The sequence below is a fragment of the Haematobia irritans genome, chromosome 4 (assembly GCF_050003625.1).
Source record: "Haematobia irritans isolate KBUSLIRL chromosome 4, ASM5000362v1, whole genome shotgun sequence".
In the NCBI taxonomy this organism is placed as follows: domain Eukaryota; kingdom Metazoa; phylum Arthropoda; class Insecta; order Diptera; family Muscidae; genus Haematobia; species Haematobia irritans.
In genome coordinates, this window is record NC_134400.1 from 203,135,319 (window position 1) to 203,161,942 (window position 26,624).

A 26,624-nucleotide genomic window follows, 5' to 3' on the forward strand; every position below is an offset into this window, starting at 1 on the left:
ACTGACATTTGCTGCCCCACCAATAAACATTTACCCCACAAAATATATTTTACTTCAATACACCACAACCAAACAAAGCGAAAGCACCTACACGGTTAACAACATCTTAGTGGATTTGTTTATTTTTGTTAAATTTCCAGTAGATATGGAGGAACTAAATGAAATTTTGAAAATGACCAAAGATAAATCAACACAAAAGGAACAAGACGAGGTAATTGTATAGATTCCCATTGGAGTTTGTTTATAGTTGTGTGTTTACATATGATCCAAAATTGTTTTTTTTTCGTAGATACTGCTGCAACCTTTCTCATATATCCAACAAATTCCTGGTAAACAATTCCGTTCTCAATTAGCAGTGGCCTTTAACTATTGGTTAAATATACCCCAAGAAAAGCTATCACAAATAGGAGAAATAGTTCAAATGCTACATAATTCTTCACTTCTGTAAGTACAACCATATTTATACTTGATACATGAGTTTGTTGTCATATGTCACATAGTTGCCGCATGCTTTAATTTACACACACAAGGACTACTATATAGAAATCCACAAGTGACACCGCCCAATGGGCATTACAAAATACAGATATATTATAGGCGTCTATGAATGAATTTTTCAATTTTTATGTCATTTTTGTAAATTTTTTGGTCAAATAACCGAGTTTACACTCCGAATACTAAATTTGTAAGAACTTTTCCTTACTCCTATCATAACGTGTAATATCTCATTCACACTATACTTCCGAAATCCACTTTAACTACATTTCAACTGTTGGATTTCGAGCCTAATGTGAATGGGCTATAAAGCCTGAAAGTATGCCGCGAAATTGTTCTATAGTCGGAAGACCGGGTTACTTCCCTAAAGTGTGTATTACGAGGAAAGAAATGTCACCAGCATTACTGAGAGGGGATAAACCACCGCTGAAAAACTTTTTGGTGTTCGGTCGATTTTATTCAAGGTTTATTTAAGGATTATCACATCAGATTCTCCAAGCTACAACAACAACCCACCTAAGGACAATTCATTTAAATACGTTGTGTGATTATCTATTGTACAGATCCATAAACTCTAATTTAACAACAACCCATAAACTACCATAATGATTGTGTTTACCACGTCAAACCTACGCACGTTTTTTGGAGTCTACGTAGGACTTAATAGATTCTGAAATCTAGATTGCTTAACACAATTTTTCCATAAAAATAGGGTCGTTTGATTTGGTAACATCGTGTTAGGTACTTTCCATTAAAAATATAAAATTCAGTTACGCCTAATATCAAGAACATTTCATAGAATATCCATTATCATCGAAATCACGGTAAATAATATTCTGTACGTTTTTTATTCTTGATTTAAAAATCCTAATTTCTACATAGATCAATTTTTGGGAATGCTTTATTAGAGAATCATATCACTGCAGTGCAAAAAAATCTAAATAATTTATTTTTCTCTATACACACATATATGGAAATCTTTAAAATTGGCACATTTATATTGGGCAACTAATACATATACACCAACTCACGCTATTGTGGGTTAATCTAAACATTCGATGAATTTTCCTTTGCCATCGATATAATTAAATGATTGTTTTTCCATTAAATGAAAGTTCTCTTCCATTAAATTCTATGCACAACAACACAATATTTAGATCAATCCAATACAGTAATACTAAAGTGCTATAAGTCTGAAAAAAATGTTCTCGTTTTCTAGTATGAATACAATTAACAACATCAGGTTTCGAACTGCATGTGTCCTGTCACTCCTTTGTTTACATAATTCAAACGGCCTCATTGTTAGTGTTAAAATATTTTGTTAAAATTTTGTCAAAATTGTATTTCTTTAGAAACTTTTGTCAAAATTTTATTTTTATAGAAAATTTTGTCAAAATTTTATTTTTATAGAAAATTTTGTCACAATTTTATTTCTGTAGAAAATTTTATTTCTATAGAAAATTTTGTCAAGATTTTATTTCTATAGAAAATTTTGTCAAAATTTTATTTCTATAGAAAATTTTTTCAAAATTTTATTTCTATAGAAAATTTTTTCAAATTTTTATTTCTATACACAATTTTATTTATTTATTTATTTCCATTTATTTAAGCAATTCAAAGCCTTTACAGGGCAAATTTAACGAATTACAATGTACTACTCTAAAATTATATTTCTATATAATAATTTTGTCAAAATTTTATTTCTATAGAAAATTTTGTCAAAATTTTATTTCTATAGAAAATTCTGCCAAAATTTTATTTCTATTAAAATTTTTTGCAAAATTTTATTTCTATAGAAAATTTTATCAACATTTTATTTCTATAGAAAAGTCTATTGAATTATAATCTAGCGATTGATTTTTTTTAAATACAATAAATTTTGCTCTTGTACCAAAAAAAGATTCAATACAAAATCTGATAGAGTTCAAGTAAACATTGCAGCATACAGTGAGGGTCACATTTAATCGTATATACGTAGGTCCTTTTCTTAAAACAAACCCTTTGTACAGTTTATTGTAACGCTCACTGTATGTTTTGTGAATAACACACAGTAGACCTACAGAGCGAAAACCATTCTCCTGGTTTGCAGATCTCAAAATATAATTCAAACTACGAGAGAATATTTAATATTTATTTATAATTTATAATTTAATATTTATTTATATTTATTATTTAATTATAATGATTCGACAATTTATGACACAATTTCGACAAGAAAAAAGATAAATTAGGAAATAGTTAAACAAAAGTGGATATGATTAACGCATAAAAAAGTGGCCACTCGGTGGCTTCAAATTACATTATGAAAATTAAATTGAAATAAAAATACAACATGTTGAGTGAATCTTTCGCTGCGGAGAACCAAAACACAAACGAAACTTTTCGTATCTTCAACAATAGATCTTTCAAAATAAATATGTACTTGGAATTTCTATTTAAATCACAAAACAAATGAACCTTCTATAGTTCTTAAATCGATTTCACATCAGCTGCATTTTGTTTAAATTGATATGTATATCATAAACAAATGAGCATTGTTTAATTCTTAAATCAATATCAAACCAGCTGCATTTTGGTTAAAATTAAAAAAACATAGCATTCATTCGTATTTAATATCATAATAATGGCATAGAGAAGTATTTTAAAATTTTTGTTAAATTAATATGTTTACTTATGCACGACATGATCATGTACATAGCGGGTTTTCCCCGGAATCCTATTGAAATTTGAAATACTTATAGATCATTTTCATTTATTTTTTGGAAAAATCTTCTGATTCAATCACGAATGCCTACAATCACGAAAATGATAGTATCAATCACAGCTTTAATTGGCCATAAAAAAATAATTTTGACAAAATTTTCTACAGAAATAAAATTTTGACAAAATTTTCTATAGAAATAAAATTTTGACAAAATTTTCTATAGAAATAAAATTTTGACAAAATTTTCTATAGAAATAAAATTTTGACAACATTTTCTATAGAAATAAAATTTTGACAAAATTTTCTATAGAAATAAAATTTTGACAAAATTTTCTATAGAAACAAAATTTTGACAAAATTTTCTATAGAAATCAAATGTTGACAAAAGTTTCTAAAAAAAATAAAATTTTCTATATAAATAAAATTTTCTACAGAAATAACATTTTGATGTAATTTTCTATAGAAATAAAATGTTGATATAATTTTCTATATAAATAAAATTTTCTATAGAAATAAAATTTTGACAAAATTTTCTTTAGAAATAAAATTTTGACAAAACTTTCTATAGAAATAAAATTTTGACAAAACTTTCTGTAGAAATAAAATTTTGACAAAATTTTCTATAGAAATAAAATTTTGACAAAATTTTCTATATAAATAAAATTTTGACAAAATTTTCTATATAAATAAAATTTTGACAAAATTCTCGATAGACATAAAATTTTGACAAAATTTTCTATAGAAATTAAATTTTGACAAAATTTTCTATATAAATAAAATTTTGACAAAAGTTTCTAAAGAAATAAAATTTTGACAAAATTATGTATAGAAATAAAATTTTTACAAAATTTTCTATACAAATAAAATTTTGACAAAATTTTCTATAGAAATAAAATTTTGACAAAATTTTCTATAGAAATAAAAATTTTACAAAATTTTCTATAAAAATAAAATATTGACAAAATTTTCTATAGAAATAAAATATTGACAAAATTTTCTATAGGAATAAAATTTTGACAAAATTTTCTATAGAAATAAAATATTGACAAAATTTTCTACAGAAATAACATTTTGATGTAATTTTCTATAGAAATAAAATGTTGATATAATTTTCTATATAAATAAAATTTTGACAAAATTTTCTATAGAAATAAAATTTTGACAAAAATTTTGAAAGAAATAAAATGTTGACAAAAGTTTCTAAAGAAATAAAATTTTCTATATAAATAAAATTTTCTATAGAAATAAAATGTTGATATAATTTTCTATATAAATAAATTTTGACAAAATTTTCTATAGAAATAAAATTTTGACAAAATTTTCTTTAGAAATAAAATTTTGAAAAAATTTTCTATAGAAATAAAATTTTGACAAAATTTTCTATAGAAATTAAATTTTGACAAAATTGTCTATAGAAAATAAATTTTGACAAAATTTTCTATATAAATTAAATTTTGACAAAAGTTTCTAAAGAAATAAAATTTTGACAAAATTTTCTATAGAAATTAAATTTTGACAAAATTTTCTATAGAAATAAAATATTGACAAAACGTTCTACAGAAATAACATTTTGATGTAATTTTCTATAGAAATAAAATGTTGATATAATTTTCTATATAAATAAAATTTTGACAAAATTTTCTATAGAAATAAAATTTCGACAAAATTTTCTATAGAAATAAAAATTTGACAAAATTTTCTATAGAAATAAAATTTTGACAAAATTATTTTTAAAAAATACTTGATTAAAAAATTCATTGATTTCATTAGCACATTTCAATTAATTTTTTAATTAAAATCGTAACTATTTTTTTGGAGTTTTTAATTTGATTGAAAATTGGTTTATTAATTGAAAAAATTGTCAACTTCAATCAACTTTTTAATTTGAAATATTTTGGTAATATTTTTTTCTTTTTTTGTGTATATAGTATATATCTTTATGCTCACTTATTGTAAAACTTGTTGAAAGATGTTTTCCAGGCAAAAACTTTTTCTATTTCATTCAGTATATTTTGCTAGCACTCTCAAATTGATTTAGCCTATTTCAAAATCATTAGCTATGTTATTGGGAATTGCATATTGTATTTGGATTTAATTAGTATGAACCCATATTTTGTTTATTTTTTCATGAATTTAAAACAAAAAATCGAAAATGTTTCTTCTCCCATAGGCTCTCTTCAATATTATAAACAAATTGAATTATTTTTGTATTTTCCTATTTGCTGACCTTAAGATTTTGTGTTCTGCGCTTTAACACTCCAAAACAAACACAATACAATAAAGGCAATTGTTTTTGTTTTAATTTTTGTATATATTACTTTGGTTTTTTCTTTAGAAGATAAGAAAATAAAAGGCACAATGTATTGCCTATTTGGGTGATTTTTATTTATAAAATACAAATATGGAATTTCTAGGAAATGCGGATTGGAATCTATCACACTCCATACCGCCACTCACAAATTAGTTGGAATTGGGGTAGAGGTGGAAAACGTGGATGGAAGATTAATTGAATTGTTGAAAAGAAAATGCCAGATATCAATTTTTATAAACCCGTCTATACGTTTTCAATGCCGGCTAGAGCATATTTTCATAGCCTTCAGTGTAGATCTGGCTGGAGCATATGCCTTCTAATGGAAAAACTCTACCAAACATAAAACAAATTTAAAAAATTCTCATTTTGCATTATTTTTTATTTTAATTTTGGAGGTTGGTATGGGAAAACATTTTTTCGGAGATTGGTTCCATACCAAATTTATTTATTATTTTTATACCCTCCACCATAGGATGAGGGGTACAATTAACTTTGTCATTCCGTTTGTAATACATCGAAATATTGCTCTAAGACCCCATAAAGTATATATATATATTCTGGGTCGTGGTGAAATTCTGAGTCGATTTAAGCTTGTCCGTCCGTCCGTCTGTTAAAATCACGCTAACTTCCGAACGAAACAAGCTATCGATGGCATAAATAGTTTTTATTGATGTAGGTTGGATGGTATTGCAAATGGGCCATATCGGACCACCTTTACATATAGCCCCCATATAAACCGACCCCCAGATTTGGCTTGCGGAGCATCTTGGAGGAACAAAATTCATCCGATCCAGTTGAAATTTGGTATGTGGTGTTAGCATATGGTCCCTAACAACCATGCAGAAATTGGTCCATATCGGTCCATAATTATATAGACTCCATATAAACCGATTCCCATCCACAATCAGAGATATTATACAGAAAGCACTGCGGATGACTGAGAAATGGACGAAAGATAATGGTCTTGGGGTAAATCCAGCAAAGACAGAACTAGTCATGTATTGCAAAGATCGCAAAACTCCCACGGTTAGGCCCATTTTCTTAGGGGGTATTGAAATTCCCTTTGGTGAGTGTGCAAAATACTTTGGCGTTATTTTGGACAGGAAGCTGAATTTTAGGCTTACTATTGAAGAAAGGGCGAGAAAAGCTACGGTAGCTTTATACTCGTGCAATGGGGAAAAAGTGGGGACTAAAACCAAAAACTGTGCATTGGCTATACACGGCAGTAGTTAGACCTATAATGCTATATGTTGTTGTAGTCTGGTGGCCGGCACTTCCGAAACCGACTTGTTTAGATAAAGTTCAGCGTATGGCGAGCTTATGTATCTCAGGCGCATTTAGTAAGACAGGAACAGACTCCCTTAATGTCATGCTACATCTATTGTCTTTAGACATTTTGGCCAAACAGTCAGCTGCAACAACGGCTGTGCGGTTGCGCGAGCTATCGCTGTGGTCGGAAAAAATGTACGGTCACAGTTCGGTCCTCAAAGTAATGCCAGATGTGTCTAACGTAGTGGATTACACCCTGGCAAAACCACTTTTCGACAAAAAGTTTGAAATTCTAATTCCCAACAGTGAGGTGTGGTGTACACAGACCCCGGGGAATAAAAGATATATAGATTTCTATACTGATGGCTCCAAAATAGAATGGACAAGTGGGGTTCGGAGTATATTCTAAAGATCTGGAAATTCGAATAGCGAAAAGATTACCTAATCACTGTAGTGTTTTTCAGGCTGAAATACTGGAAATAAGAGAGGTGGTGAATTGGCTGAGAAGTAATGTTCCAACAAATATTGGCATTAATATATACTCAGACAGTCAACCTGCAATAAAATCCTTGGACTCTGTGTTCCTTAACTCGAAAACGGCCATAGACTGCCGCAAATCTCTCAACGAGATGGCTGAGCAGTACAATATTCACCTAATATGGGTGCCTGGCCATAGGAACATACCGGGGAACTGCGAAGCTGATAAGTTAGCAAGGCTAGGAACTACCTTACATATTCCAGAGGAACTAGAATTTGTTGGTATGCCTCTGGCCACCTGCAAGCTCTTATTGCGTGAGAAGGCTGTTATGATGGCCAATATTCAATGGGAGAATTGCAAGGGTTGTAACGACACCAAGCAAATATGGCCCCATTTAAACTTAAACCGCACACTAGATCTGCTAGTGTTCTCAAGGCGTCAGATAGCACTCCTGATATCTGCTATAACGGGTCGCTGCCTGATAGGCGAATTTGCAAAAACTATAGGTGCGAAGTATAATGACTATTGTATAAGTCATGTCATGATGTGGAGGAAAAGGAATCAATTAAACACCTCTTGTGTGAGTGTCCTGCTTTTTGTGTAAGGCGTAAGCGAGCATATAGCTTTAGATTACTGGCGGACCTGGAAAACGTTAACTTAAGCAGTTTGTTAACGTTTTTGGAGCAATCTGGTTGGTTCAACAAAAGTAAATAATAGAGAAGGTTCTGTGGTTAAGACTAGAAGTGCCCATATGTAATAGGTACTTTTTGTTAAATGTGGTATACAAAGGACTGAATAGTCTAAGTGAGCCTGAAATTTAATCGGGCTGCCACTTTAACCTAACCTAAACCGATCCCCAGATTTGACCTCCGGAGCCTCTTGGAGGAGCAAAATTCATCCGATCCGGTTGAAATTTAGTACGTGGTGAAATTTGGTACATTGCGCTAGTATATGGCCGCTAACAACCATGCCAAAATTGGTCCATATCGATCTATAGTTATATATATAGCCGATCCCCAAAAATAATCTACCAAAATTTTATTACTATAGAACATTTTGTCAAAAAATAGTAATAAACTATAGAAAATTATGTCAAAATTTTATTACTATACAAAATTTTGTCAAGATTTTATTTCTATAGAAAATTTTGTCAAAATTTTATTTCTATAGGAAATTTTGTCAAAATTTTATTACTATACAACATTTTCTAAAGATTTTATTTCTATAGAAAAGTTTGTCAAAATTTTATTGGTATAGAAAATTTTGTCAAAATTTTATCACTATACAAAATTTTCTAAAAATTTTATTTCTATAGAAAAGTTTGTCAATATTTTATTGGCATAGAAAATTTTGTCTAAATTTTATTTCTATAGAAAAGTTTGTCACATTGAATTATATACGTATTTAATCGACCTTTTTTGTTTAATATATCCCCCGTATAGACTAACTTACACTTTAGAAGACGGTGTTAAGGAAGATTTAAGATACCTTGCCATCGGCAAGTGTTACCTTAACCCAAGTAGTTCGATTGTGGATGACAGTCTTTAGTAGAAGTTTCTATGCAATCCATGGCGTAGGATACATATGTTAAGATTCAGCATGGCCGAACTTACGGCCGTATATACTTGTTATTTATTTATTCATTCAATACAATACAAAGGCCTAGTGGCCCACATGGTGTATTACACAGTAATAAATCCTAACCATAGGCTTCAGAATAAAAAATATTAAAAATAAAATTCTTACAACTAAATAAATACACATCACAACCGGTTTCCCTAATCTAATACACTGAAATAATTCAAGTAGTAGAATAAAAGTCTTTGAAAAGTCTTATGACCCAACAAAATATTTCTTAGAAAGGAAATAACTTCCCCAATTTTTCCATACCAATTTCCAAAAAAAAAAATCGCATACCAACCTCCAAAATAATATTTAAAATAAAATAAAAGTGATTTATACATTTAATCTGCCTTTTTTTTATTAAACATAGACTCCACATGGGCTAACTTACAATTTAGAAGACAATGTTAAGAAGTTTTAAGATGCCTTGCTATCGGCAACTATTACCACAACCCAACTAATTCAATTGTGGATGACCGTCTTTAGTAGAACTTTGTAAGCAATCCATGTTATTTTAAATACATTGTTATTTTAAATAAAATTTTTGTAATGCAATATTGTACACCAATTTTATACATTCCAATGGATTTTAATAAACATTCGATATATTTTTATTTGTAGCTATGGCACAACATCGAAATATTCTCACAATTCGTTATGGAATTTTCAATTAATTTGAATTTCTTAGGAAATCTTTATTTATGAAATTGTATACAAATTTATCTAGTATGTATATGGGCACATAATTGTGTGCATTACTTTTATTTGATAGATTGATTCCAAGAATTTGTATAAATGTTCTGGACATTGTGTGTGTGTGAGTGTGTGTACATATCATGCACCCTTATAGGGTCGTTGTTTAATGTAAACAATTAATTTAAGAAATTCTGACAATTGCTATTAATTAACATTCATGGCATATAATAGAGATGGGAAAGAAAAAATTTCATTGCCTTGGGATGCCTCAATATATTTTTATGGAGTAGGTTTTTTTTTTTTTTTATTTATAATCATCATAAAGAAGCCATCATTATCAGCGGGGCCAACTCTGACGATTTTCCGTCATTTTGACGATTTTTGATGGTGAATTTGGCCTCTGACGATTTGGCGAGTTATGAGATGACGATTTTTTAAGATGTTCGACTCAAATGTTTCCTTTTAAGAGTTTTTATGTCGATTTGACGATTTTTCAAAGGGATGTAGTTATAAGTTGACGATTTTCATAAGTTGTAATGTAAACAAGTTATTATGGATCTCAATAATATGACAATTTATATGTAGCTTGCTTCCAGCCGTCTCCAATGTAGAAAGAAATTTCAAAGCAATCAATATAAATAAAGCTAAAATTCGGAATCCCTTTGAAACTTAAACATTGCAAGGTATTCTTTTGTCTAAAAACTATTTAAAGCTAAATAATTCTGATTGCTATGAAGCCAGTTTAGTTAAATTCACTTTATTTATTTATTCATTACCGATAATAGAAATAATAATAAAAATTGGAGCATTGCATCGGTCATATATTTTTGTGTTCGAGAACATCTCGAAGCCCAACAAGTCAAAGACAATAAACTTGAGGAAGATAGGAAATTGGCTTGCGTCATACCGAATGTTGCATTTACCATGTTAGTTCCATACATCTTCGTAATTTTTTTATTTGTTTTTCGTTTTTATTTTTTAAATGAAAAACTTAATTTTCCTAATGAAATAATGTTAAATTTTAGGCAACAACATAAAAACTATATTTTCCCGTTTAAGGAAATTTATTTCGTGCACTTAATTTCTTTTTATTTGCATTTTAATGCTATGACAATACTTGTCGTATACGCGTTTGGTTCGAGTATGAAACTAACACGGTAAATGGTTTGATCTCCTCAGTAGCCAATTTCCTATCTTCCTCAAGTTTATTGTTTTTGCAACAAGTAAGGTAGAGATTTGTAGTCGTTCCCGTTTGGACCGATGTTTGTAAGTTCGAATACAACCATAACTCGTTCTCGTTTGTGTTGTATGAAACGGTCAATCAAACAACTTCAGTCTTCGGGATAAAGCACAACGAGTCAAATTGTTTTCGAAAACAAAGTGAAGGAATCGAGGATTTCGAATCTTTTTTTGCCCTCACGTAGTAACAATAACAACTTTTATATGTATTGTACGTTTGTTTAGTTGTAAGTTGATGGAAAGGCGCTTGTGTATGAAGTAAAAAAAAAATAACATAAAGTGGACAAAACCTTCTGCATTTCTATGTAAAAAGGTATTAACAGCAAAACTACATATTGCTCTAGTTTTTAGGAGAAACATTTGGGATGCTATTTTTGGGCACTATAGTAAGTAATCGTTAAAAATCCAATTCACTTAAAGGAAATAAAATAGTTTTCCTTTTTCTATAGAAATAAAATTTTGACAAAATTTTCCATAGAAATAAAATGTCGACAAAATTTTCTATTGAAATAAAATTTTCACAAAATTTTTTATAGAAATAAAATGTCGATAAAATTTTCTAGAGAAATAAAATTTTGACCAAATTTTCTATAGAAATAAAATTTTTGATAAAATTTTCTATAGAAATAAAATTTTGATTACATTTTTTATAGAAATACGATGTTGACAAAATTTTCTATAGAAATAAAATTTTGAGAAAATTTTCTATAGAAATAAAATGTTAATAATTTTCTATAGAAATAAAATTTTTTTATAGATTTACTCGTTTGCGAATAAGTTCATTGTTCTTTACTTCAAAAAAAATTCCCTGAAGACGAACATCGGAGATGTTTCGAAATATTGGATAATATTAAATAAAAATACAACTCAAAAAAACAACAACATCTGTTTTTATTCATATGACCTCAAGCCGAACTATACAAATATAATGTTGATAAGATTTTCTATAAAAAAAAATTTGACAAAATTTTCTATAGAAATAAAATTATGACATTTTTTATAGAAATACAATTTTGATAAAATTTTCTATAGAAATAAAATTTTGATAAGAATTTTTATAGAAATAAAATTTTCACAAAGTTTTCTATAGAAATAAAATTTTGATAAAATTTTCTATAGAAATACAATGTTGATAAAATTTTCTATACAAATAAAATTTTGATAAAATATGGCCCGTTTGCAATACCATCCGACCTACATCATTGAAAACTACTTATGCCAAGTTTCAAGTCGATAGCTTGTTTCGTTCGGAAGTTAGCGTGATTTCAACAGGCGGTCGGACGGACATGCGTAGATCGAATGTCACCGCGACCCAGAATATATATACTTTATGAGGTCTTAGAGCAATATTTCGATGTATTACAAACGGAATGACAAACTTAATATACCCCCTTCCTATGGTGGATGGTAAAAAACACAGACAAAAAATACAAAAATAAATTTACTTTTGCTAGTTACATATAAAAACATAACAAATTTAAACATTTACCTTGTTAGAATTACTCATTTTATCGTCAATAAGCTTAACTATTAATTACACACTTATATCTAAAGAAACACAAACTGTATGACTTCTTTTCTCATTAAGCATGATTCCATTTTTTGTCATAACATACTCGAGAACTTTGCAAATTCCCGAAACTCCCGCTAAATGTTCGAGTATTCTCGATTATCCCGTTTCACCAAATGCAATCGAATGTTTGCTTGCGACCGAGAATGGAAACAAATGCACAACTTCAATGATGTGACGTCACAACAACATTCACTCCATACTGAATTATTGGGTGTGATTCAAACCATGTCTCATTCATACATTTACATTCATTCGAAACGATTCGATCAAGCCAGTGTTCTCATTCTATTCATTCGATCAATGAAGATTATTCAGTCTTCTCGAACCGTTTCATGAGTGCAGTTGTGTGCGCTATGAATGAATGTTCTCATGCAATGCTCTAATAAAAATTATACATAAGCAAGTAATAAGGATTTAAATTAAATTAATAAGAATTTTAATTTAAATAGGAAATTTTTCTGTCAAGAAAATTTTGTTAAACAACATGTACTACATGTGGTCACAATCAGATATATTAATTTAAATTAATTAAAAATTTATTTCAATTAATCGTCGTTTAAAAAACTGGAAACTATATGACTTAATTAGAGATTTAAACGGCATTATGCATGTAACTAAAATGAATTAAACCTTTTTTTAATAACAGCTTTATTGTGTAAACAATATATGGATGCCTCATATGTTTGTATAAAACTTTTATTTTGCTCCTAAATCTTTTTTCCGCTGTTTTATGGCTGACGAATTCTTTGGGATGAATTGACGATTTTGACGAAAAATATTTTTAAAATTGACGATTTTCAGCCGAAAACAGTTCGCACTACTGATCATTATTGATTGTAAATGAATTGTATGGTATCATTTAATATTAAAAATCAATTTGTCTTCCAGCTAAGATCACCTCGGACTGTCCAATGTCTTTGAAATGCTATGTTAGATAATAAAAAAAAATCCATGTTAAGTAATGCCCATACCAAATAAACGATTTCGATTATTGTTTAAAAATAAAGAATTTTTAAATAATACAAAGCTCATAATCTTTAGGAAACGAAATTTTGAAATTTGCGTCCCGTATATGAACACAAAAAAATTTCCGATTCAATCGCGAAATTAATGGAATCAATTAATTTTTTAATTGAAATGTCCTCAATCACAGAAATGATTGATTTCAAGTAAAAAGTCAATTGAAAGTCAATTAAAAAATTAATTGATACTATTAATTTTTGTGATTAATGTTCGTTTCAATTAAAAAAATGTTGAATCAATTAAATTTTTAATTGATTATTTTTTAAAACTCAATTAAGACTTTAATTGGAAAATTTTTCGTGAAAATTTTTTCTGTGTGCGTTTGATTTAAGAAAATGATTGAAATTTGAAATTTAATGCTTGCTTAATCAACAAACAAATCCAACTATGATTATAATCAGAAAATAGATAAGAAACAGTTAAATCATACACATAAAAAACTTTGTTGATTCCATCACGAAATTAATTGATCCAATTAATTTTTTAATTGAAATATCTTCAATCACGAAAATGATAGTAGCAATTTAATTGGGCATAAAAATACTTGATTTAAGTATTGATTTCAAATTTCAATTAATTTTTTAATTGATTCAATAAAAATTTAATTGATGTTGATTGCAAAACTCCATTAATTTTTTAATTATAAATGTAACTATTTTCAATTACTTTCTTGATTGAAAATTGATTGTTTGAAATAAATTTTGAAGTAAAAAATTTTCCACCACTTTTTTTAAGTGACTTACGGCCATTTTCATGTAGCTCCGTTAGGCTTTAACTGCCAGTTAACAAACAGTAAATTGCAAATATCTTCTCTCCAGTTAACTTTAACTGGAAAATTTTCGTCAGTTAAGTTCCTAACTAGCATATAGAATATATATGCAAGATGACAGCTTTGTCCATAATACGGTTTAAAAGTTGGTTAGTTAACGGAACACTAATGGAGCTTTGTGAAAATGGGGGCTCCGAATTTGATTAAAAAGTTAATTTTATCAATTAATTTATTAATTGAAACAATTTTTAACTTCAGTCAATTAATTGGAAATAATAATAATAACTCTTCTATAGATCTATTTGTTGTTTTTATACCCTCCACCATAGGATGGGGGTATATTAAATTTGTCATTCCGTTTGTAACACATCGAAATATTGCTCTAAGACCGCATAAAGTATATATATTCTGGGTCATGGTGAAATTCTGAGTCGATCTGAGCATGTCCGTCCGTCCGTCTGTTGAAATCACTCTAACTTCCGAACGAAACAAGCTATCGACTTGAAACTTGGCACAAGTAGTTGTTATTGATGTAGGTCGGATGGTATTGCAAATGGGCCATATCGGTCCACTTTTACGAATAGCCCCCATATAAACGGACCCCCAAATTTAGGTTGCCGATCCTCTAAGAGAAGCAAATTTTATCCGATCCGGCTGAAATTTGGTACATGGTGTTAGTATATGGTCTCTAACAACCATGCAAAAATTGGTCCACATAGGTCCATAATTATATATAGCCCCCATATAAACCGATCCCCAGATTTGACCTCCGGAGCCTCGTGGAAGAGCAAAATTCAACCGATTCGGTTGAAATTTAGTATGTGGTGTTAATATATGGCTTCAAACACCCATGCAAAAATTGGTCGAAATCGGTCCATAATTATATATAGCCCCCATATAAACCGATCCACAGATTTGACCTCCGGAGCCCCTTGGAAGAGCAAACTTCATCCGATTCGATTGAAATTTGGTACGTGATGTTAGTACATGATATTTAACAACCATGCCAAAGTGGTCCATATCAGTCCATAGACCCCATATAAACCGATCCCGAGATTTGGTTTTGGGGCCACTTGGAGGAGCAAATTTCATCCGAGTCAGTTGAAATTTGGTACATTGTGCTAGTGTATGGCCGTTAACAACCATGCCCATATCGGTCTATAGTTATATATAGCCCTCAGATAAATAGATCCCCAATCACACAAAAATTGGTCTATATCAAGTTCCCCCCCCCCCCCATATTTTAATTCTGGCTGGGTGCATAAGATTCAGCCTTGCCGAACTTACGGCCGTATATACTTGTTTTTTTTTTCATTTTTAGTTTTTTCCATACTCAACACATTTGCTTTAATTTGAATCTGCCCATTGTAATTGTTGTATTACTAACACTAATTTTTACAGCATTGATGATATTGAAGACAATTCAATACTTCGCAGAGGTGTTCCGGTAGCTCATTCCATATATGGTATACCCAGTACCATAAATGCAGCCAATTATGTACTGTTTTTGGCATTGGAAAAAGTACAACAATTGGGACATCCAGAGGTATAACAAAAAAATATATATACATAATTACCGATTTAAAGAATCAATTTCTATTAATTTCTTCCGTATAGGCCACCAGAGTATATACGGAACAATTGTTAGAATTACATAGAGGACAAGGTATGGAAATCTATTGGCGTGATAGTTTCACATGTCCCAGTGAACAGGAATACAAATTAATGACTATACGCAAGACGGGAGGTCTATTTATGCTGGCCATACGTTTAATGCAATTGTTTAGTAGCAATAAGGAAGATTTCTCGAAACTTACAGCTATTTTAGGTTTATATTTTCAAATACGTGATGATTATTGCAATCTCAGTTTAAAAGAGGTAATGAAATGTTGATATTTATATTTACCAAAATTTATTAATTTTCCTTTTTATTTTTCGACACTAAAATAAAGTATTCGGAAAATAAAAGTTTTGCCGAAGATCTGACTGAGGGTAAATTTGGTTTTCCCGTTATACACGCTGTACAAACTCAAAAACACGATAAACAAGTACTTCGTAAGTACAAATAAACTTTCGTTTAAGTTTTAAATTATTAACTTTGTCTTACTGTTTGTTTATAGATATTTTACGCCAACGTACTAATGATGTCGAGGTTAAGAAATATTGCATAACATTATTGGAAAAATTGGGTAGTTTTCGATATACCCGAAATGTTTTGGAATCGCTAGACGAAGAAGCTCGAGCTGAGGTAAGAGAAACAGAAAGAGGGTGGTAAAAATTCAAAATTTCGTAGAATGTGTTAACAATTTATTTCAACACTATTTATTTCAATTTATTTCAACATTATTGCAAAAAATTATTATTGAATATTGTTGAAGAAAAATCATTGCAAAATATGAAGGACATTTTCATATACAGAAAAAAAATTTACGAAAACTTTTTCAACTAAAGTCTTCATTGAGTTAAAAAAAAAAATATTCAATTAAAAGTTAATTAAACTTTTCACTTTTCAAAAAAAAAAATAATTGAAGCAAAAATTAATAAAATCAATTAATTTGATAAATTTTCTTGAATTTTTTCTGTGTTTGGTAGCTTAACAGGTTGGCTGATAAGTCCCCGGTCTAACAAAGAAAAACACATTTTTTGTCAAAATTCGTTTTTATTATTCAACATAGTTCCCTTCAAGAGCGATACAACGATTATAACGACCTTCCAATTTTTTGATACCATTTTGGTAGTACTCCTTCGGTTTTGCCTCAAAATAGGCGTCAGTTTCGGCGATAACCTCTTCGTTGCAGCCAAATTTTTTCCCTGCGAGCATCCTTTTGAGGTCTGAGAACAGGAAAGAGTCGCTGGGGGCCAGATCTGGTGAATACGGTGGGCGGGGAAGCAATTCGAAGCCCAATTCATGAATTTTTGCCATCGTTCTCAATGACTTGTGGCATGGTGCATTGTCTTGGTGGAACAACACCTTTTATACCCTTCACCACTACTGTGGTACAGGGTATAATAAGTTTGTGCATTTGTATGTAACGCCAAGAAGGAGTAATCATAGACCAACCTTTTAGTATACGGATCGGCTTAGAATTAAATTCTGAGTCGATTTAGCGATGTCCGTCTGTCTGTCTGTCTGTTGATGTATTTTTGTGTGCAAAGTACAGCTCGCAGTTTTAGTCCGATTGTCCTAAAATTTGGTATAGGGTCCTGTTTCGGCTCAAAGACGATCCCTATTGATTTTGGAAAAAATCGGTTCAGATTTAGATATAGCTGCCATATATATTTTTCACCGATCTGGTCATAATTGGCGTGTATATCAACCTATCTTCCTCAAATTCCGTACATCCGAATATTTTATGAGTCTCGAAAAACTTGCAAAATATCAGCAAAATCGGTTCAGATTTCGATCTAGCTCCCATATATAGCTTTCGCCCGATTTACACTCATTTGCCCACAGAGGCCAATTTTTTGCTCCGATTTAGTTGAAATTTTGCATAGAGAGTAGAATTAGCGTTGTAACTATGCGTGCCAAATTTGCTTGAAATCGGTTCAGATTTGGATATATCTCCCATATAAAGCTTTCGCCCGATTTACACTCATATGACCACAGAGGCCAATTTTTAACTCCGATTTAGTTGAAATTTCGTACAGGGAGTAGAATTAGCATTGTAGCTATGCGTGCCAAATTTGGTTGAAATCGGTTCAGATTTAGATATAGCTCTCATATATATGTTTTTCTGATTTCGACAAAAATGGTCAAAATACCAACATTTTCCTTATAAAATCGCTACTGCTTAGTCGAAAAGTTGTAAAAATGACTCTAATTTTCTTAAACTTCTAATACATATATATCGAGCGATAAATCATAAATAAACTTTTTCGAAGTTTCCTTAAAATTGCTTCAGATTTAAACGTTTCCCATATTTTTTTACTAACATTGTGTTCCACCCTAGTGCATTATCCGACTTAAATTTTGAGTCTATAGATTTTGCAGAAGTCTATCAAATTCTTCCAGATCGAGTGACATTTAAATGTATGTATTTGGGACAAACCTTTATATATAGCCCCCAACACATTTGACGAATGTGATATGGTATCGAAAATTTAGATCTACAAAGTGGTGCAGGGTATAATATAGTCGGCCCCGCCCGACTTTAGACTTTCCTTACTGGTTTTCTTCTTCATATGGGGCCGTTTTGCCGCGATTTCGACCTTCAAACGCTCCAATAACGCCATATAATAGTCACTGTTGATGGTTTTTCCCTTCCAAGATAATCGATAAAAATTATTCCATGCGCATCCCAAAAAACAGAGGCCATTACTTTGCCAGCGGACTTTTGAGTCTTTCCACGCTTCGGATACGGTTCACCGGTCGCTGTCCACTCAGCCGACTGTCGATTGGACTCAGGAGTGTAGTGATGGAGCCATGTTTCATCCATTGTCACATATCGACGGAAAAATCGGGTGTATTACGAGTTAACAGCTTCAAACACCGCTTAGAATCATTAACACGTTGTTGTTTTTGGTCAAATGTGAGCTCGCGCGGCACCCATTTTGCACAGAGCTTCCGCATATCCAAATATTGATTTGATATCTTTAAGGCCTCTGCTATCTCGATCAACTTCATTTTACGGTCATTCAAAATCATTTTGTGGATTTTTTGATGTTTTCGTCGGTAACCACCTCTTTCGGGCGTCCACTGCGTTCACCGTCCTCCGTGCTCATTTCACCACGCTTGAATTTTGCATACTAATCAATTATTGTTGATTTCCCTGGGGCAGAGTCCGGAAACTCATTATCAAGCCAAGTTTTTGCTTCCACCGTATTTTTTCCCTTCAGAAGTATTTTATCAAAACACGAAATTCCTTTTTTTCCATTTTTTTTTCACAATAACGAATAGGGCCTCTATGAGGCTATGTTACTAATAAAGTTGAAATAAAAAAAAATAAATAAAAATAACAAAAGTTGCTTCACAAAAGACGCTCTATCTCACAAACTAATTGACTTACAGACGTCAAATTTTGACACGAATCATTTGAAGGTTGGTACTATATAAAAATAATATTAATACTAGCGACGCCATCTATGTGTCAGACCGGGGACTTATCAGCCAATCTGTTAGTTTATTGGCCGAGAAATAAAATTGATTTGTATGCTTCTATTCCGAAAAATAATTTTGAATTAAAATTGATTATATTTGCAATCTGGTGTTATATAGAGCTCATAAAATTATATGCGACATATGATTTATATCGGTCCATGACTCGATATAACCCCCATATAGTCTGATATCCCGATTTGACTTCTTGATCGCATAGAAGACACAATTTTTATTCGATTCGTCGTATAATGGAAATTGCACAAAATTTACAAAATAGGATTCATATCGATGTTTAAGTGGATTGCCTTTTATATTTCGGGATTGGGCAATCATAGTTTTGCAATCTGCCAACTCACAGCTCTATCGTAAAGCTTGATATTTTTTTGAGGTTTTACGTACTCAGGAAAAATTTTCCAATTAAAATCCTAATTGAGTTTTAAAAAATATTCAATTAAAAATTTAATTGATTCAACATTTTTATAATTGAAAAAAAAAATCGATCACAAAAATTAATAGTATCAATTAATTTTCATAATTGGATCAATTATTTTTTTAATTGATACTATCATTTCTGTGATTGAAGACATTTCGATTAAAAAAATAATTGGATCAATTAATTTCGTGATTGAATCAGAAATTTTTTTATATATACGAGCGCTACTCGGTGTTTTCGTCAACTTCATCTCGGAATTAAATCGTGAATATTTTCGTGCATCGATAAGCTTAATTCAAATTTTGGCGATGAAGCTCCTTCATGGACCAGTGTTTATCGATGGTATGGTGAATTCAGCCGAGGTCGTAGTTCACTCCAAGACGTCCAAAATCAGTTGTTGTTCCGGAAAGCATTAATGCTGTGCGCCACCTGATATTGCCATATCATCATGTGATCGAGCGATTGTGACAACCTTAGACATTAGTGGGACCAGCATACTTTTAATTAGAGGTGTGCGCGTGACTGAAATTTCACTCACGCACATTCACGAAGCAAAATGTTTATTCACGCACGCTCACGCACGATACGTGTGGTAGCCAATCCCACTCACGCACATCACGAAATGAAAACCAGTACTCACGCACGCTCACGCACGAACTACTTTTAAAGACTCACAATCAAGCACGATTCACGACAATTAACGTGATTCACGACATTTCCCGTGATTCACGACAAATTCACGAGACTCACGACATTTTCCAAACGGAAATCAGCAAAGTTAACAAAATGCATAAATAGAATATAGTTCGAGAGCTAAATTAATTTCAGTTTACATACGAGTATGAATTAAATATTGATTTTTTTCGTGAGCTTGATTTTGCAGAAATTTTATTCACGCACACTCACGAACCGATTTTATTTCTCACGCACGCTCACACACGACATATTCATTTTAGTTCCATTCACGCACATTCACGAGAGTTCTTTCAAATTTTGTTCACGACCCACGTGATTTACGTGTGAATCACGCGTGTCACGAAAATTTCGTGTCACACGCACACCTCTACTTTCAATACTGCATTAACATTTGACCGTCCAAAAAAATTGTTCGCATTGGTTACCAGTGTTGCCAGGTATTTTTCCCCAAACTAGGGATTTTTTCTCGTGGTTGGGGATATTTTTTTCACTTTGAGGATCTGGGGATATTTCCACTTTCAATCACAATCACAGTATTAAATTTGTTATAGAAAGTCTAAAAGCGAAGTATGCTTATGGGCTAAGAGGAACTTTCTATAGAAATAAAATTTTCAATAGAAACATAATTTTGACAACATTTGCTATAAAAATAAAAATTTTCAATAGCAATAAAATTTTGACACAATTTTCTATAGAAGTAAAATGTTGACAATTTTTTTTATAGAAATAAAATGTTGACAAAATTTTTTAAACGAATAAAATTTGGAGAAAATTTTCTATAGAAATAGAATTTTGACAACATTTGTAATAGAAAGAAAATGTTGACACAATTTTTTATAGAAATAAAATTTTGACTACATTTCATATAAAAATAAAATTTTGATACAATTTTCTATAAAAACAAAATTTTGATAAAATTTTCTATAGAAATAAAATGTTGACAACATTTTTTAAACGAATAAAATTTTGAGAAAATTTTCTAAAACATTTGCTATAGAAAGAAAATTTTGACAAAATTTTCTATAGCAATAAAATTTTGACAAAATTTCCTATAGCAATAAAATTTTGACAAAATTTTCTATAGCAATAAAATTTTGACAAAATTTTTCCTATATAAATAAAAATTTTTACAACATAAGTTTTGTTTGGATTTTATCCAATTTTTGGTAGATTATTTTTGGCTCGAATGGTATAACTTTCTGAAAAAAAAAAACTCCGCAATTTTTATTGCAAAACACACATCGATTGCAACAATTGACCAGCTATAGCAATAAAATTTTGACAAAATTTTCTATAGCAATAAAATTTTGACAAAATTTCCTATAGCAATAAAATTTTGACAAAATTTTCTATAGCAATAAAATTTTGACAAAATTTTTCCTATATAAATAAAATTTTCACAACATAAGTTTTGTTTGGATTTTATCCAATTTTTGGTAGATTATTTTTGGCTCGAATGATATAACTTTCTGAAAAAAATAAAATTTTGACTACATTTCATATAAAAATAAAATTTTGATACAATTTTCTATAAAAACAAAATTTTGATAAATTTTTCTATAGAAATAAAATGTTTTCTATAGAAATAAAATAAAATTTTGACAAAATTTTCTATAGCAATAAAATTTTGACAAAATTTTTCCTATATAAATAAAATTTTTACAACATAAGTTTTGTTTGGATTTTATCCAATTTTTGGTAGATTATTTTTGGCTCGAATGGTATAACTTTCTGAAAAAAAAACTCCGCAATTTTTATTGCAAAACACACATCGATTGCAACAATTGACCAGCTATAGCAATAAAATTTTGACAAAATTTTCTATAGCAATAAAATTTTGACAAAATTTCCTATAGCAATAAAATTTTGACAAAATTTTCTATAGCAATAAAATTTTGACAAAATTTTTCCTATATAAATAAAATTTTCACAACATAAGTTTTGTTTGGATTTTATCCAATTTTTGGTAGATTATTTTTGGCTCGAATGATATAACTTTCTGAAAAAAACTCCGCAATTTTTATTGCAAAACACACATCGATTGCAACAATTGACCAGCTAACAGACTTGCTGAAGTCCTTACCTATTAAGGAATTCGATATTGTAAGACTGTTTTTATTTTTGATAGAATAAAATTTACATACATACAATAATTATATGAATTTTCCTTTGGGGATTTTCAGGGGGAAAATATTGCAGTTGAGGATATAATTTCTCTCGAAAAAATCTGGCAACCGTTTTGGTTACCACAACAGAGAGAATAAAAACACAAGAGGACGAAAATTTCTCTTCTACAAAAACAACAAATGTCAACCGTATAGATGTCGCACAATGCAATGTATTACCGATATTGCGGTCGAAGCGCTGTTTTGATAAATTGTTTATAAAGGCATCGGTAGTTATAATTTCGAATTGTCTGCCAAAAAAATTTAATGCAATGAAAACATTTATAAAAAAGAATATTTGTTACTACCAAGTTGGGTTTAAATCCTATTTTCTTTACGTTTCGTAAAGTCGGCAGAGAACTGAACTGAGTGACACCGACGCAAACTGTATGGTATTTGAGAGAAGCGCCGACTGCCACCCAGGGCTGCCAATTTGGCCGATTTATCGACATTTTGACGATTTTTTACTCACAAAATGGACAATTCCGATTTTTTCCGATTTTAACGATATTAACTCCGTTCTTGAGATACATAGTTTAGGGAGTTAAAGTTTTTACATTTTGAAGAAATTTTTGAAAACATTAAAATAAATTTGAAAAATTTTGAGGAAAAAATTGGAAACAAGATTTGGCTTTTCAAGTTTTGTTAAAATTCGTACAAATAATCATGATTCTTCCACACACCACAGAAAACGTAGGATTTTATTAAGCAAAAAAAAAAATTAGATGATAGCTGGAGAATAATTCATTGGATGGAATATTCTGTTAAAAAATAACCTAAAATTAAATAACTCAAGTTGTTTTAGTACCAAAATTGATAATGATTTACTCAGAATGTGCAATAGAAACTATTACTAATTATGATAAAATTCTAGTACAGTATAAAAAACAAGTAAGGAAAGTCGAAAGTCGGGCGGGGCCGACTATATTATACCCTGCACCACTTTGTAGATCTAAATGTTCGATACCATATCACATCCGTCAAATGTGTTGGGGGCTATATATAAAGGTTTGTCCCAAAAACATACATGTAACTATCACTCGATCTGGACAGAATTTGATAGACTTCTACAAAATCTATAGACTCAAGATTTAAGTCGGCTAATGCACTAGGGTGGAACACAATGTTAGTAAAAAATATGGGAAACATTTAAATCTGAAGCAATTTTAAGGAAACTTCGTAACAGTTTATTTATGATTTATCGCTCGATATATATGTATTACAAGTTTAGGAAAATTAGAGTCAATTTTACAACTTTTCGACTAAGCAGTGGCGATTTTACAAGGAAAATGTTGGTATTTTGACCATTTTTGTCGAAATCAGAAAAACATATATATGGGAGCTATATCTAAATCTGAACCGATTTCAACCAAATTTGGCACGCATAGCTACAATGCTAATTCTACTCCCTGTGCAAAATTTCAACTAAATCGGAGCAAAAAATTGGCCTCTGTGGTCATATGAGTGTAAATCGGGCGAAAGCTATATATGGGAGCTATATCTAAATCTGAAACGATTTCAACCAAATTTGACACGCATAGCTACAATGCTAATTCTACTCCCTGTGCAAAATTTCAACTAAATCAGAGCAAATAATTGGCCTCTGTGGTCATATGAGTGTAAATCGGGCGAAAGCTATATATGGGAGCTATATCTAAATCTGAACCGATTTCAACCAAATTTGGCACGCATAGCTACAATGCTAATTCTACTCCCTGTGCAAAATTTCAACTAAATCGGAGCAACAAATTGGCCTCTGTGGTCATATGAGTGTAAATCGGGCGAAAGCTATATATGGCTTCTTTTATTTCTAAATCTGAAACGATTTCAACCAAATTTGACACGCATAGCTACAATGCTAATTCTACTCCCTGTGCAAAATTTCAACTAAATCAGAGCAAAAAATTGGCCTCTGTGGTCATATGAGTGTAAATCGGGCGAAAGCTATATATGAGAGCTATATCTGAATCTGAACCGATTTCAACCAAATTTGGCACGCATAGCTACAATGCTAATTCTATTCCCTGTGCAAAATTTCAATAAGGTCGGAGTAAAAGATTGGCCTCGGTGGTCATATGAGTGTAAATCGGGCGAACGATATATATGGGAGCTATATCTAAATCTGAACCGATTTCAACCAAATTTGGCACGCATAGCTACAATGCTAATTCTATTCCCTGTGCAAAATTTCAATTAAGTCGGAGTAAAAGATTGGCCACTATGGTCATATGAGTGTAAATCGGGCGAACGATATATATGGGAGCTATATCTAAATCTGAACCGATTTCAATAAAATTTTGCACACTTGACTACACTACTGATTGTACTCCTTGTGCAATATTTCAAATAAATTGGGGTAAAACTCTGGCTTCTGGGACCGTATTAGTCCATATCGGGCGAAAGATATATATGGGAGCTATATCTAAATCTGAATCGATTTCAATAAAATTTGGCACACTTGACTATAGTACAAATTGTTCTTCTTTTGCAAAATTTTAATTTTTTAAGCAAATTATGGTAAAACTCTGGCTTCTGGGGCCATATAAGTCCATATCGGGCGAAATATATATATGGGAGCTATCCAAAATCAATAGGGTTCTATTCTGAGCCAAAACACATACTTGTGCCAAATTTGAAGTCGATTGGACTAAAACTGCGAATTTTATTGGCAGCCCTGCTGCCACCTACTGACACTGTTGCGTTCTCTTGTGTTTTGTATTCTCTCTGACCACCAAAATTTGTTAATAACTCAAAAAAGGGCTCGTGTCGATTGGTCGAAAGAAGCGCTCTAAAGCTACGATAGCGGTGCTTCGAAACAAGTCCATAGCATCGTGACAGGTAATTAATCGTGGATTTACGCATATAAGCCCGAAAGTAAGCAGCAGTCAATAGTTCGACACCATGCATTCAGCATGCATGTTTTGGTGCTTCGACAATTGGTTCAAACGCATGCAAAAGTGTATACATCTTAATGGGAATATTTTGATAAATAATAAAGCGATTTTCGGTTATTCATATTTGCTTTTGTTCTCTAATTCCCAAGTATGAAAGGCAACCCTCGTTCTTTGATATGAACTCCATATTGGCCGAATCCTAGATTTTACTTTTCGAATGGGAATAGAAGTTGAAAAATGGACAGATATTTCAGATTCACTTTGGTGCCACCTGCTCTGTAATAAGCCATTAAAGAATCACCACAGAAAACAGAAAATATTGTTTAATGACATATATCATGAAATATTCATTGTATCAAAATAAAAAAATAAAATATTTTCTTTTTTTTCTCCAGCTAAAACGTTTGGGCGGAAATCCTCATATGGAAATGTTACTTAATAAACTACTCTCTTGGAAGTGTTCTGAAGCAACAGAGAATAATTTACCATCATCATCAGCATCCAGTGAGAGTAAATCGTCTATGAGTAATTAACAACCAAAAAGGCAAAAAAGGTTGGACTAGTAACAACCTTATTTTGCTGCTACATAGTTTAATATTAGTATGTGGGATATGATAGTCAAATGACGACTATCCATCACATAGGAAACACACGCCTTATTTTTACATATTGCACCTTTAAAGTTTATAAAAAAAAAAAAAAACAAAATTTATGGTTATACTTATATGAAATGGGAAAGAAATGTTGTCCTAAGAATATTTATATTGTCTATATGTGTAAAGATGTGGTTCCATAGTCAAATACCATCGCTAAATGTTATATGTCTGATTATTGTTTTTGTTTTCTCTCTCTCTCTCTTTTCTTGTGTCAGTAGGCTATACTCTAGCAATTTTAAAAATCCATAAATTTTTAAGTATAAATGATACAATCATATATTTTTTCTAGGAAATTTTCTTTAATCGTTAGTGCTATATTTACAAAAAAATAGCTTCTACACTTAAATTATTTGTTCCTTAAACAAAAATATTTATTCCCAATCTTTTATATTTACATTTTCAAAACAAACCATTGTTAAACAAAATAAATGAATGCACCACCTTAATATTGTATACATATTTAAGAAGTATGTATTTTAAAATATTTTTGAATGGAAAAAAA

General features: G+C 30.6%; 1 protein-coding gene across 2 annotated transcripts; it reads left to right on the forward strand.

Annotated features, from left to right (window-relative positions):
- Positions 1-26,575, forward strand: qm (geranylgeranyl pyrophosphate synthase quemao). Of its 2 annotated transcripts, none has more exons than XM_075305021.1 (7): positions 1-211; positions 290-444; positions 15,582-15,726; positions 15,798-16,058; positions 16,133-16,235; positions 16,301-16,428; positions 25,862-26,575. In XM_075305021.1, exons 1-7 carry the CDS (start codon positions 146-148, stop codon positions 25,997-25,999), a joined length of 996 nt encoding a protein of 331 aa, XP_075161136.1. In that variant the 5' UTR covers positions 1-145; the 3' UTR covers positions 26,000-26,575. The 2 variants fall into 2 exon arrangements, with proteins under 2 accessions (XP_075161136.1, XP_075161137.1); XM_075305022.1 differs by having other exon boundaries at positions 15,618-15,726.
- Positions 26,576-26,624: the final 49 nt, after the last annotated feature.